At 25.4% G+C, this 15,538-nt stretch overlaps 1 protein-coding gene across 1 annotated transcript; it reads left to right on the top strand.

Moving 5' to 3' along the window:
- Positions 1-1,203: 1,203 nt before the first annotated feature.
- On the top strand, positions 1,204-4,231 carry LOC145845260 (glutamine synthetase-like). Its single transcript, XM_082952685.1, has 7 exons — positions 1,204-1,391; positions 1,592-1,753; positions 2,112-2,258; positions 2,516-2,643; positions 2,897-3,096; positions 3,261-3,441; positions 3,757-4,231. The coding sequence occupies exons 1-7, from the start codon at positions 1,229-1,231 to the stop codon at positions 3,889-3,891; spliced, it is 1,116 nt and encodes a 371-aa protein (XP_082808811.1). The 5' UTR covers positions 1,204-1,228; the 3' UTR covers positions 3,892-4,231.
- The last annotated feature ends 11,307 nt before the right edge of the window (positions 4,232-15,538 follow it).

The raw sequence follows: 15,538 nt of genomic DNA, 5'->3' as shown, positions 1-15,538 counted from the left end.
TTTATACTAATGTGACTTAATTATTTTTTTAATTTTTTGAGTTTGTTGTTTAAACTTGTATTCTCTAATTAAATTCTTTAGACACTGTAAATTTTAAAATAGTGACTATTTATTCAAAAATTAAAACTATAGTTTTATGTTTCTTGCTTTATAAAAACTAGTGAGTTTAAGGTTACCTTCCAAAATTTAGTAAAAAAAAACGTTTTTAAATTAATTTATTTACCTTAAAGATCAGTTACAACTCAAGTCAATAGATGTTTTAGGCTTTAATTCATTATAAAGACAACAATAATTCAAAAATAAACAAAAACAAATAAACCAATAATTTATTTAAAGTCTAAAAAATATACTTTTATAACATAAAACATTCAGATAAGACAACAAGAATAAATCTAAAGCACTTTATCACTTTTATAATCGAGTTTTATAAGTTCATGGAGATATGAGTTTACTGAAAATAATAACGAGAAATATGCTAAAAGTGGAGTAGGCCAAAAGTGCTTCAACGTTTTAGTAGGAAATTCAGAGTGTAAATTTGACCTCATGGTAAACTCATGCTAGAAGCGTGATAGGAAATAACGTGTTTCAGCCAACATTTACTCAATGGCAGTTATTTGTAGGTGTATAGTGTTTTAGAAGCTGCATTCAAGAAGTTTTTTTCTGATATGTTATTAGACAGCTAGTGCAGTTTATAAAAAAATAGCTAATGAAATTTTAGAAGTTTGCAACTCTTTTAATTTTAAATTTAAACTATTTCTTTTAAAATGGCATGAAAACAACTAGTACAATAGTGAAGGAACTTAATTATAAAAATATAGTTCAGTCAATGTACATAGATAAATATAAGCTCTTAGACTATAATGCTTTTCATGATCGATTCTATTACATTCTAGAATTTAGCTTGTTAATATATAATTTATTTTTTTAGTGAAAACATTTCTAAGTAGGTATAAAAGTTTTACAACGACTATGAGTTAAATTTAAGAAACATTTAAAACTTCTGCATTAAATTTTTTAAAGTATACAACTTAGATTAATAATCTTTAGGTATTTTTTACTCTAAATTGTATTGTTTATAGTAATATACCGTAATAAACCAAAACAAAGGTTCTGTTTTAGATAAAAACACTTTAAACTTACTAAATACGAAAAAATCAGGAAGCTTTTTGATATAATCTTGAATGTTCATCAATTTCAGAGTTTTTAAGTAAAAGCACAAATATTCATAATGCCTTCAACTGCCTTGTTAAACAAGACCGCCATGGACAAATATATGGCTCTGGACACAGAAGACAAGATATTCCAAGCAATGTACATCTGGATTGATGGAACAGGAGAAAGTCTCAGGTGTAAAACCAGAAGTCTGACTAAAGAACCAAAAACTGTGTCTGGTAAGACTTAGTAATTTAAAGAAAATATATTTAAAAAGCTCTAATTAGTTGATAAAGAATGTTTGATAAAAACTTAAACAAATTGTTTAATTATACTTTTAGTCTTCATAAATGTTACATCTAAATTTTAAATTGAACAAAAATTAAAAGCCAAAATATAGCTATGTACAATGTTTTAACCATTTCAACATTTTATTCAGACCTTCCCTCGTGGAATTTTGACGGTTCATCAACAGGCCAGGCTGAAGGTTCAAATTCCGATTGTTTCCTGAAACCAGTTGCCATGTTCAACGACCCATTTAGGGGAAACCCCCATAAATTAGTCATGTGTGAAGTTCTTAATTACATCATGGAACCTGTAGGTTGGTATATATTTTATATTTTTAAGGATTAATTTGATTTCGTAAAATATTTAAATTTTTTTTCAGTTACTTTCATGTTATTTATGTTATAAAAATAACTACAAGATTGTAAAACTTTGGATTCAAGTGTGTAGTATAAACTATATATTTTAACAATAATACAAAAAATATAAACAACAAAAGTTTAACAAATTAAAAGTTAAACTCTGTCCTGGACAATACTTTAAGAGGTATCCGTGGTGTGCGACTCTGTAACCGAAAGGTTCTTCGTGCACCAGGTCCTATGACCAAACAATTTGAGTTTCTTTTTTTTTTGTCGTTTAGTAAACTTTAACTTGATGAAAAATAATTTATTCAGCCACCAACAACCGTCAGCGATGCTTGGAAGTCATGGAAAGAGTGAAGGATTCTCATCCTTGGTACGGATTGGAACAAGAGTACACTTTACTCGATGTTGATGGACACCCATTTGGCTGGCCAAAACAAGGATACCCTGGACCCCAAGGTAAAATTTACTATATAGTATAAAGTTGTTGACTAGATTTAAAAGATACTTTTGCTAAAAAAATGGTAAATTTCTTAGTTTAAAAATTTATACTCAGAATTAGATGCTTTTTTTAAAGTCATCATAAACTCTTGTTTTGGATCATTGATTGAAATTTGTACAACCTGTAAAGTGTTTAAAGGAATTTGTTTACAAGTTTAACATATCTTAGATATATAACTTTTTACAACTACAATAATATTTTTTTCTCTCTTTAGGACCATACTACTGCGCAGTTGGAACTGGTAATGTGTACGGTCGTGAAATTGTCGAAGCTCATTACAAAGCTTGCATTTTTGCTGGAGTCAAAATTTCTGGTACCAATGCTGAAGTTATGCCTGCTCAGGTAAGTATATATGACGATAAACTAGTATAAACTAGTTTAAATTTGTAAGTATGTTCTTAGATAAAATACAATGTGTAGTTATTCTAAAATTATTCAAACCACGAGTTATAGTTCGAAGCTTGTGGTTGTATAAATAAATGAAAGTCTTAATTTTCCTAAAATGTACTATCTATTACCTTCAAATGTTTGTGAAATCTTTTAACTTGAATAACTAAAATAAACTTTTTTAAACTGACATTTTTTCTCCAAACAGTGGGAATTCCAAGTTGGACCATGTGAAGGGATTGAAATGGGGGATCATTTGTGGGTGGCAAGATTCCTTTTGCACAGAGTTTGCGAAGATTTCGGTGTCGTAGCAACGTTTGACCCCAAACCAATGAAGGGTGACTGGAACGGTGCAGGTTGCCATGCCAACTACTCAACTGAAGCAATGAGAAAAGAAGGAGGCATTGCGTGAGTTTATATATATAAATTCAACGTATTTAATTAGACACTTACTTTTTAAATATTAAGTATAAAAAATTTTACCTTTTAATTTACTTTCAAACTTAAGACTACTTCCAGCTAGTAATTTTGAAAGTATATTTATAGTTTATTTAAAAAAATTTTGTCAACAGCGCAATCAATGAGGCAGTAGAGAAGCTTTCAAAGAGGCACAATTACCACATTAGAGCTTACGATCCTCAACAAGGAAGAGACAACATGAGAAGATTGACGGGTCTCCATGAAACTTCAAACATTTACGACTTTTCATCAGGAGTTGCCAACAGGCAGGCTTCCATCAGAATACCCAGACATGTTAGTTTAATATTTTTTTTTTTAGTATCTACTCAACTAGTAATAAGTGCGTATATACGACTTAGTATGCAAGCTTGCATTTCATATGAGGTGTGGAGTACTTTAAACAGTATTGAATATTATTCTTTTTTGTATCAAAATATCCTGTTGTGTATAAACTGAAACAAGCAGAAATATTTAATGGGAAAAATAACTTTATGAATGGTATTTAATTGCTGCAACCCTTCTATGACGTCACGACGCGTCGCCATCGTTCTTTAAATTATTTGCTACTAAATTTTTTTTTTTTAATTTTTAAAAATCTAAACTTCAAAGGTTGGAGAAGAAAAGAAGGGATACTTGGAAGACAGGAGACCATCTTCAAATTGTGATCCGTACACAGTGACAGAAGCTCTTGCAAGGACGACAATTTTGAACGAAGAAGGTGACGTTGCTCTTGATCTTCACTGATCTGTGTGATGACAAAATTACTTCACCGGAAACAGTGATGACAAAATTACTTTACACATTACCGCCGCCTCAACTCTTATAGACAAAATTATGTTGTTTATAATTCCCTCAGCTACTATTTTATAACTACTCAAATTAGTTTCTAAAAACTTTAATCAATTACAATAACTAGGTATTACCTTTACAAGCTTTTGTACATGAAATATTAGTTACATCAAATACTTAAGTTAAATACCGATTAAACATTTACTTAACTTTATTACCTATATTAGGTTTTACCTGTTTAAAATATACTTTCCAGTTTGTAGATTTTATTTTATTTCTGTTTTACGAAACGAAGTGCCACAGTTTTTATGTTAATTAAAGTTTAGCGCAAAAAAAGTAAGTTTATAACTTTGTTTGTTTGTTTGTTTGTTTGTTTGAAACTAAAATGGTTTCTAGTTCTTGCTAGTATTTCTCTTTGTTTGTTTTAACGTGTTCGCAGTTTATTTGTTAATAAAAATTTAAAATAACTTGTGTTTTGTTCTTTATTTTTATTGTTCTAACAGTTTATTAACATGTATACTTTTTACAAATGGAGATTGCTAAACACTTCAAAATAGAAAAACTATTTAAATTCTTAATTAGGTTTAGAACTTTGTACAATTTTAAACATAACAAAATATATAATTAGTCCTGCAGAAATTTACAAATACAACTATGATTGTTGATTATTGTAAATCATATTAGTAAGTAAAATTAATAATCATGTATAAAAACCAAAATTTACTGTTAATCTACGGTTTTCACGGGATCGGGTCACTTTTGCACAAGTGGACAATTTTGCACGGCGACTCTTTTGCACAAGCGTCACTTTAGCACGGCGTCACTTTTGCACGAAGAGTCATTGTTGCACGAGAGTAATAAAATAATATAGATAAAAAGAAAAATAAATTGTAAAAAAACAAGAAGAAAATTTAAAAAGAATAATCAATAAATAAAAAGTTACTGACCAAGGGTAAGGGGTAGTGGTAACAGTAATAGTAAAAATAAAAAAATACAAAACATGAAAAAAATAAAAAAAATCGATAAATAAACAAAAAAGGAATAAAAAAGTTACCGACCGGAGGTAAGGGTTAGGGGTAACAGTGATAGAAAAAATATATATACCTAACAAAAATTATTAATCAAAAAAAACTTAAAAATAGATCATAAAATACAAAACAAAATTACCGACCAAGGGTAAGGGTTAGGGGTAGTAGTGATAGCAAAAAATAAAAATAAAATTTTAATATTGTGACGCCGTGCTAAAGTGACGTTTGTGCCAAAGTGTCTTCGTGCAAAAGTGACACCCACCTGTTTTCACAGTATCTTATAATTAAAAATAAAAAAAAATAATCGTAATTCTAAATTCAATTGTTTATAGCGATTTCTATATAAATAGATTTGTATTGCAAGATAGGTATAATTTGCTAAAAAGGAACTAATATGACGCACATCTATTTTTTAGTTTTTTTATCACCCGTATATCTATAATAAACTTAACTTAATCTTAATCGTATAAAACTAAATCAAGCAAACTCAAACTAAATTCTGTATAACTTGTAAAGGATCCAGAGTGTAAACTCTGCAAAAAAAAATGTTTACTTAAATACTACTGAATAAAATTTTAAAAAAATGTGTAAAATTGGTGATTAAGAGCTTCTAAAATGATGACAGTACTTTTTTTTTTGTTCAGTATTTCCTAATACAAGTATTTTACTTTACAAATATTAAAGTCTGTTCACAGCTTGTAAACAGAACTTAAGAAGTTTTTGAAACAATTACAAGTTTAAAATACAGGTTTAAAAGCAGTTTAAAATAGTAGCAACTTATACTAAAGTTTTAAGATTTTTTTTAATGGTTTTCTTTTAAATTTAACTGTAGCTAAAACTAGCTAAATACATATTAGCAATTTTTAAATCATAAAAGCTGGTATAAATTTTATAATTTTTCAAACTTGAAAAAAATTTACTTACCTACATTTAACATATCAATAAATCTATATGTTATTCAAAACTAGCACAATAGTAAGGTTTAAAAACATCCTAAAACGTTTTCAAATGACTTTCAAAGCACATCTTAGGACTTTAAAATAAATTTACTTTTTAAAACTAAAATACATGAAAAACTTTGAAATAAAAGGTTTAATAAAACGCAGCATTAACTTTCAAAAAACCCCTTATTTGCAAGTATAGGTAATAAAAAAATGTTCAAGCAATATAAATTTTAGAATCTTTGACTATTAAATGTGGTATATGAAATATATATTAGGAACTGCCAAAAATTTTAAAAGCAGCTGTCAAATTAGTTTAATTATTAGACATTAAACGATTTATTATTAAATAACTTTGTTTAAAAATACAACTGTACTGGTACTAGCTTTTACCTTTGGTTAGTAGTATCTGGCATTATGGGTCCTTTCTTATACCATTGGGGTTCATGTTTGCTTATAAATGAAAATTGGATGTTCTAGTCAGAAAAATATTCTACATGAATTCTCACAATTCTGTTACTTTACTTAAATGGCCAAATGTAGAACGAAGTGAACACAAAAACTAATTTCATTTTAAGTTGATTTAGACAAGCTTTATATATTGAATAGAACACTCATCTAAAACATAAAACAGTCACATTGTTTGTGATGTGTCGTTTGTGAATAAAATATATGTTTTAAACAAATAATTCTAATTCAAAAAAAAACAAAAAAAAATTATTGCACATTAAAAGTTTAAAACGTTTTTAAGAGGTTTACTCTCATTGTCGATAAACATACTAAATCAAAACTTTTAAAACTAAAACATATTTTTGAAGGTCAATGTTACTATAAAAATAATTAGAAATAAAGGATAATATTATGATGTAGTTATTCAAAACTGTGTATAGTTAGTATGTTATTAGATAGATGTTTCTTTAGTAAAATATAATGCTATACTTGTATTTCAAAATAAGATTTAATAAACTGAAAATTAAACGTTTCCTATAGAAACCTTAGAATAAGAACTATCTAATTAGTAAAAAATTATTAAGTGTAAACTATTGGTCTTAGATAAATACTATAATGCAATAAATAGATGTAATAAAGACAAAAAACCTTTTTAAAACAATAATTAAAATGAGTATAGAAACCTATAATAAAACAAAATAATTGTTGCAAACTATTTGTCATAAAACAATACTATTATCGATAAAATAAGAAGCTTTAGAATGAAAAAGTAAAGTTATAAGAACTATGTTATCAAGAAACTATTTTTTGTAAGTCATTGGTTTTAAAGTTATACAATTGTCAAGTTACTAAAAACAAGACTAAAAACATAAATAAAATAAATTGAAAGAAAAATTTTCAAAATATTTTTAGCTTATATCCAGCATTGCTTTTAACTGTCAAGTTTACCACTTAAAGTGAGAAGTGAGTATTAAAATTCTTCAGTAATTAATCAAACTGGATTAATTTAATTGGATTCCACGTTAAACATTGTGTTAATAGAAAACCCGTAAAATTTTCGGAAAAAATATCTTGAAAATAATCTAACGTTATAATGTATACAGTTAGATATTAGAAAAAATCACATTTCTGTGTTCTTCAAGATTTAGGACACTTCATCGTATAATTTTTTTTTTGTTTTAAAAAAACTACCTATTAATACTAACTGTAGTTAAAAAATTTTCATTAATAAAAAATATTCTGATTTTAAAGTTAGTTAAGATAAAGGCTTACTCTGCTAAGATGTCTTATAAAAAGGCGAATGTTTTAAAAATAAATTCCAAGTGTGTGATTATGAAATTATATTAACTTAATTAAATATGTAAAAAATTTAATTTTAACTAAACAATTTAATATTTAGTTACACATTGAAATTTTTCTAGACCCTTTCCTGTAAACTAAGGTACAAATTGAATATCAAAAGGATGACTAAGTAAAAATTAAAAAATAAGAAAATATTAATTTAGTACAACTTTTATATTGTAGGCTCTGATTTTTAGAAAACAAACAAAGAGATCTCAACTACTATAAAAGAAATAATATATTTATTCATTCAAGACTTTATTATGTAAACTAAGTTTCGGTCAAAGACCTCGTCAGTGCTTAAATAAAAAATCTTGTTCTAATGGAATTTATGCGGAAGTAAACTCAAAACTTTTAACACAACTACGACACCCATTTAAGGAATGAACTCATTTTTCCGATTGCAACCCAATTTATTGCAACAAGTTACATTTGCATAAGTATAAATACGTCATAGTATAACAAAATTTTACTTGCTATTTCATTTGTACAATCATAAGTACGCTATAATAAAATAAAATAGTAAGTGCTATTATATTTGCTCAAACATAAGTATAACATACTAAAATAGATCTGTAACTGTATTATATTTGCACAAACAAGCTATTTTCAGCTATTTGATTTTTTTTCTAATACATTGTTTACATTTAAACTGAGAGTTCTGAAATAAAAATACTATTGAGTTCCGAATGTTATTAGTGGAAAATTTCAAACTTAAATCTAAAATTAAAAAAGTAGAACTTTAATTTTTAACTCTTTTTTCAGTAATGTAAGAATTAAAGGCTTAATCGTTTATGATTTATACCAATATAGATATAAAGAACCTGAATTACTTATTAACTTAAAAACTATTAACAGATGATAAACATCGACAGTAGCACTTTAATAATTTGTAATTAAAAAAACAATTTTTTATAATGTTAAAACTTAATAACTGTTTAATAAAAGCTCACTTTTGTTAAACAAATTTGTTAAACACGTTACGTTGTACAAATTGTGTGACTATAAAAACTAGTTTTCAAACTTTATTTTTCAGTCTAAGCTGTTGACTTCTAAAATATTTAGTTGTAAATACTAAAACCACATATAAAAATAGCAATAAATAAAGAAGTGATATATCTTACACATGGCCTCTGTATACTGAATTAATTTCAAAAACTGCATAACCCCTCAGTTTATTAAAAGTGTGAAAGATAAATGAGTTGAGTTGAAAACTTAAGTTTTGACCAACAAATAGAATAAGTTATTAGAGAAAAAATAATAAAATGTAAAGATCTTCGATGTGGATGTTACATAAGTATGAGCTGATTTGAAAACTTTAGTTTTGATGTATAAAATATTTAGTTATTAGTGAAATTTATACAATCACGTGATAAACAAAAGCTCCATGTGGAACTTACATAAGATACACATGGGACCATTATTTAAACATGTATAAAACTTCAGTTATGTTTTATAAAAACAGTATAATGTGTTTTACGTAACTAATCTGGCAAAAAGGATAAATAAAAATTTGGAAAACAGGAAAAACAAAAAGTGTTGTATACTTTAAATTTTTTTTTATGGTAAAGTTTCTACTTTAGACTCGCTTCATAAAATCATTAATATAATAGCTTAATCAAAAACTTAAAAGAGAAATGACAAAGTTTAATCTTAATATTGCTTGAAACTAATTTGCTAAAACGTCAAAGTCAATAATTGTAACTAAAGCTAAAAATACTAATTAACAGATATATAAAATTATTTATATTACTTTTAATAATTATTTTTTACCAAGTTTTACTAAAATCACAAAAAAAAAAATAACAAAACAATCAATAAACACCTAGACAGTTTAAAAAAACCTAGACATGTTTAATATGATAATTGTTTAGTATCAGTATGGCCTTGAACTTCAAGTAAAACAAATATTTAAAGTTCACAGTTTAATTTTAAAGCAAACATAGAACATGCAACGTCATTAACAAAATAAAACACGTAAATTAGCAAACAAATAACGTAAAAGATTAAACATGTGATGTTATCAGAAGTATAGCTTCCCTTGAGTTTAAATAAAGAATTAAGTAATAAATTTAAATAATTTAGTTTTACAGCTTTCTAAGAATGCCAAAATAATTTTTTAAAGCAATAAACAATAATTACATAGGTAAAACCCTGTACGCAATTCATATCTGAGAGTTACGTTATTTTAAATGATATCTTTTAAATCTTTTATATTTTTAAAACAATTAATATCATATAGTTTAACTTAATTCAAGTAGCCTAGATAAAATAGGTGTAAAAACCACTAACGACACTTAAAAAAAAAAGTCTTTTAAATTTTGCAAACCTTGTTTACAGTTTTTAAAACAAGTTTTGCAAAAACTTAAAACAAAAAATATTAAATTTACGACTAAACGACTATAATAAGATTGAAACAATCTTGACAAATTTTGAACTAAAAAAGCTTATTTGTTAGGCAAAAATTATCATTACTTTATTTATTCTAGATTGCAGCAAAGTAAAAAAAAAATTATTACTTTTAGCAGCAATGAAATTTCCTATATAGCAAGAAAACACTGGATAGTTTACGCGTGATCAATTCGTGATTAAATCGTGGTTTAGTTGTGGTTTATTTTCAATAGGCGTGCTTAATTTCAAAAGTACTTACTTGTGTTGCGAAATGTTTAAATTTGGTAGTTGTGGTTACCACATTGTGTTTTTAGAAGCAGACTTTGGAATAAAATACTAAACCATTGTTTTAGTTTGCAAAAAAAAAATTGCTGCTTTACTTCGGTTTTTCGATTAAACAATTAATTGAAACTTGTGTTCAAGAGACTTTACAAATTTCAATATGCTTCAAACCTGTTTGTTTTAAAATTGTGGTTTTTCAACATGACTTTCTAAAATGTGAAGTATTTAGCTTTTGTGAAACTTTAATTAGTTTTACTGCATTAAGAAAATTATACTTTATATTTTTCATATACTAACCTATTTGTATTTATCTACAACAATTTTTATTTATGTAAGTCAAACTCCTTTTAAAAAGATTTCAAAACACAAAACATAATATTAAGCAGATAATATTTCTGTGCTTAACTTAAAAAGGAACAATAAATTTGTGTGCTAACATACTAAATAAAATACTTAACTGTTCTTTTTAGTTGAGCGACTAAAAACTTGTTAATAATATTAGTTTTTTAGTAATAGTTTCACTAACATATCATTTTAGAAAATTTATAAGCTTCTGTTATCAAATTGTGTCAGATAAACTAAGATGGTTGAAGACAAGATAATGCTTTTGATAAATCAATATTTGATTTTTAAATTAAACTTTAAAAAGGTAAAGATTATTATTATTTAATAAAAACAAAAAAACTTTAGAATTGTTCTAGCTGTTATTTTTTTTTTTTTGGATTGTAACGGTTAAAAAACTTAAACTTCAAATGTTCTTTACAAAACTTGTGTTTATATCTTTACATATCTTATTAAAAATATATTAAACAAAAAGACTTGATAAAGTTTTAACTCCACGCGTAAGTTACGTAAAGTGACTTTTTTTATAAGGTTTAAATAGGTTCTAATAACGAGGCTAAAACTTTTCTCTCTTTATTTTTAGGTGGAACTAGTTTAGTAATATTGGTAAAAAAGTTTATGTAATTAAGAACTTATAAAACATTAAAAGAACAAAAAGTTCTCAACATTTAAGGCCCATGTGTAAGTTACGTAAAATCTCCACGGTCTACCACGAGGTTTTACACGTGATTACAACATATTAAAATAAGTTTGAATTCGCTTGAAAGTTTTACGTGTTGATAACTTTAACTAAAGTTATTGTAATTTAATGTAAACTATTTATATAGTCCTAAAATTGTTTTTGTGGCATTTCTGTCTTTTAACTTTGATACAAAATATTTTATTAACAAAACACTTTAAACGCTACAGAAAAATTTAAAGAAAAAATCATTTTTTAACTGAAAAAGTTTAAGTTTTGACCATTTGATCTACTGCTGCATTATAGTGGTACAAATTAAACAAATCTTTGTTTAACAATAATGTATTTGTACACAATGATACAAAAAATATTTTAAACAAGTAGAAAATTTTAGTAAGACAAAAAGTAATAAATGATGTAAAAATTATAGTTTCATTAATTACAGTCGTTTTTCTTTAATGATTAAGTTAAAACAATATCACAAAAGAGCTAAGACTTTTTTTAAATTACTATGCTCTTTCAAAAGTTATAGTTACTTAAATACAACAAATATAGAACAGTTAATGGTTGATTTATTATTTTAATAAATCAACGATTGTTTTGTTTTGTAAATCTTGTTTTTCATTAAATGTTATTTTAACTAATGTTTTAAATTTTTATCAAAAACCTTGATTTTAAAAACACATATTTATACAAACATAGAAAAATACATTATTGCAACATAAAATTTGTTAAAAAAAGTTAAAATCAAAGAAACTTGTTGCTTTTCTGCATTCAAAATGTAATGTATAGTCAATTTTTAATTTTTATAATGAAGTTTTAATCATTGTAACTGCATAAATTAGTGTTTAAAAATAACTTTTAAGTTTATTGTTTGTTTAAAAAAACATGTGAGAGGTGAAAGATTTAACTATTTTCTCAAATAATAAGGCTTAAACTTTACTAGAGACAATAAAATTAATGTCAAAGAAACATGTTATATAATATTGACTTGTATCAGTACATTTAAATGTAAACAATGAATTCGACGTTTCTATTTCTTTTTAATTCTAAACTGTTTTAACGAAAACATTTCTCTCTTTTTATACTTTAAAATTTTGAAGTAAATCATTTATAACTAAACTACAACAAGACCACAACTTTTAGCTTGGGTTGAAGTGTTTCTCGGATGGTTTGTGAAATGTGTTCACTATGAACATATAAACTTAGACCTAACTATTCGATTAAATTTGTTGTGTTTAAACATTTTCAAGTATAAACTTTTCATTTTTCATTAATTTGACTTCAAAAAACTCTATAAAAAAACTCCTAGCACTTGAACCAAAGTTTTAAACTATTGAAATTTTCATGCAGAGTAACAAATTTAATACGAACCGTTTGCGTAGTCAACTTGAGTGATTAAAAGGTATATAATGTATTGTTTATCGTAGTTTCTTCGTTGTCTTCATAATCGTAAAAAGTTTCAGTTGTCGTAACTTTTGAGGTATAAATTATTTCAGTTGGCATACATTTCCATAGCTCACTTACTTTCTATAAAACAATTTGAAAACTAATGTTTTAAACTAAGATTGAAGCACACACTATTCTTTAGTACACACGACTAAATACTAGTTTAAAATATTATAAACAAGTAGATTAAGCTTGTTTTTGGAGAAATAGTGTATATTTAATAGCAAAAAATTAGAACTTGTAACAATAAAGTAATAAGCTGATTTTTATAATAGTTTTACAAAACTTTACACATTTAAAGCATAGACAAAAAAAATCACTACACTTTTGTCCTGATTGTATCCACAGATAATAAGTCAGAAAATCTAATAAACAACGAATATTTTAAAACTATTAATGTCAAACTATGAATGTTACGTTTGATTAAATTAATAAAAAAAAACGTAAAACTCCGTAAAATCACAACATTAAGCAAAGATTTAGAGTTAAACTTTTAAGAACTTTTTTAAGTGAAGAGATATAATGAGCATAACAAAGATTTGATATCAAACTGAAAACATAAGAAACACATGAGAAATATGTCCAGTAGAGACTAAACTTAATTGAAGCTCTGATAGTTAAAAATTTTATTAGAAATGGAAATAGTAAAGGAACAAAACTTATACGAGCTTTTAGACATTGAACAACAAACAACAAAAAATAAAGTTTAAACTGAAAACCTTAACAAAAAAATAAGTTTTTAGTTGTTTTTTCTGTAAACATATATAGCCTTTGTATAAAACTATTTTAATTTCGTGATTTCAAAGTTTGATAACAACACGTTTTGATTAAAATTGCTAACACGACTTTAGTCTTATTTAATTAGACATTTTTTTAAGGAATAAATTACAACTTATTATTCAAAAAATGATTAGATAAAGTTAAATTAAGTTAAGTATAATTAAGTAAGTAAAATAGGGGAGTTTAAATACTTGTAAAAAAAGTAGTTTTTATAATATAATTTTTTACTACGTCTCTTTTTTTATTGTGACAACATAGTTTATTAAAATAAAAAAACACTTCATTGAAAAAAAAATTACAAAACTGATTAACTAAGTTTTAATTACACAGTTGAACCAAGAATATTACTTTTAATTTTTGTTACTAAAGGGTAAGTTTTATTAAGATTTATTTATTAAATAGAATTACAAAGAATTTGACAATAAAACAGCCCGGCTGTTTTAAAATTGGTTTATAAAGTGTCTTTGTTAAATGTTTTAAAATTAGACTTGACGTTTACGTTTTTAACTGAAAAAAAAAGGTAAAAAAAGTTGTTGTCCAGCAATATAACAAGAAATATTTTTGAATAGTTTAATACAAATGAGCTTAATTTCTTACAATATTTTTAAATACTGTACTATAATAACTTATGTTTTTACTATTTTTGATAAAATCGCTTTGTCACCTGGTTTAATTTTATTACCCCATTTTGTTTTGTTTATTTTTTCGTTTTATCACTATTTTATGACTAGCAAACAATTTGTTAATATAGTTTAATTGTGAGAAGAAAATTTGGTCTCAAAGAAATTTTTTCAAATAGCTCGCATCACACTGCAGACAGGCTAAATTATTCACAAATATTATCTTCATCAGTGGCGACGCATTATGATGTCATAACTTATCGGTAAAGCTTAAACTACATTTATTGGTTTATCTCTTATAATTCTGATGATTATTTCTACAATTACTGCATACTCATTATTAAACAAAATAAAATGTAGTTAAAGTTAGTCTGCATCCCTAGATGACATCATTACGCGTCGCCCCTGATTTTGTTTAGAAATATATAAAACTTGATTTAAGTATTTTTGTATTTTTGAGAGTAGATGTTTATAATTAATAAATTAATTAAAAAAACTAATAGTAGAAGAGACATTAAATTATTGCTATGAGCTGTGTTTTAAAAACACAGATTACAAAAAATAAATAGTTTTATCTATCTAGTTTTTCATTATTAAGAATAATTAAGTCTAGACTTAAGTTTATTTTTATTTAAAAGCATATCACAACTTATTACAAACTATCAACATTACTAATATGCATAATTTATAAAACAAGTAAACAAATTGATATATTTTATTAATACTTTGAATGCTAGTCAAAATCTCGCAAATAAAGTAAATTAGTTGTATGCGCTAATCTGTGCTCTTTGTTAGATCGCACCGGTTAGAACATACTTTTTTAATACTCCCATAAAGTTTTTAATTTACATCTTATGTTTTTCAAGTACATATATTTGCCCACACTTCAAACAAGTACACACCAAATGCCTAGAATTAAAAAAAAACTTCATGCCAGGTACATTCATCATTTAAGCACTGTCGATCACTTTTTCATATTTGTTCTCTTCTTTTACTACTTGCATGCTCCAACCCACGCGTTATTCATGAGCTTTTTAAATGTATTTCATATGTTTTAATTTAAAATATATTTTAGTTGGTTATCAAAAAGAATTAAATAAATAAGTATTGAGCGAAGTTACTTTTAACGACGTTTTTTACATGTCATTTTTATAAACTACTTTTCTTAATAATCAACTTTAACATATTATTATAGAATTAAGTTTATAACACCTTTATTAAAAAATGATAACAAAATAGGTGCTTCTACATTAAATATCAACTATCTATCGTTACATTTCAACAAATTTATATAATAGA

The sequence above is a fragment of the Thalia democratica genome, chromosome 9, assembly GCF_965202585.1.
Source record: "Thalia democratica chromosome 9, ktThaDemo2.hap1.1, whole genome shotgun sequence".
Taxonomy (NCBI): Eukaryota; Metazoa; Chordata; class Thaliacea; order Salpida; family Salpidae; genus Thalia; species Thalia democratica.
Note: the sequence above shows the minus strand (reverse complement) of the source record. Positions and strands in the feature narration are given on the sequence as shown.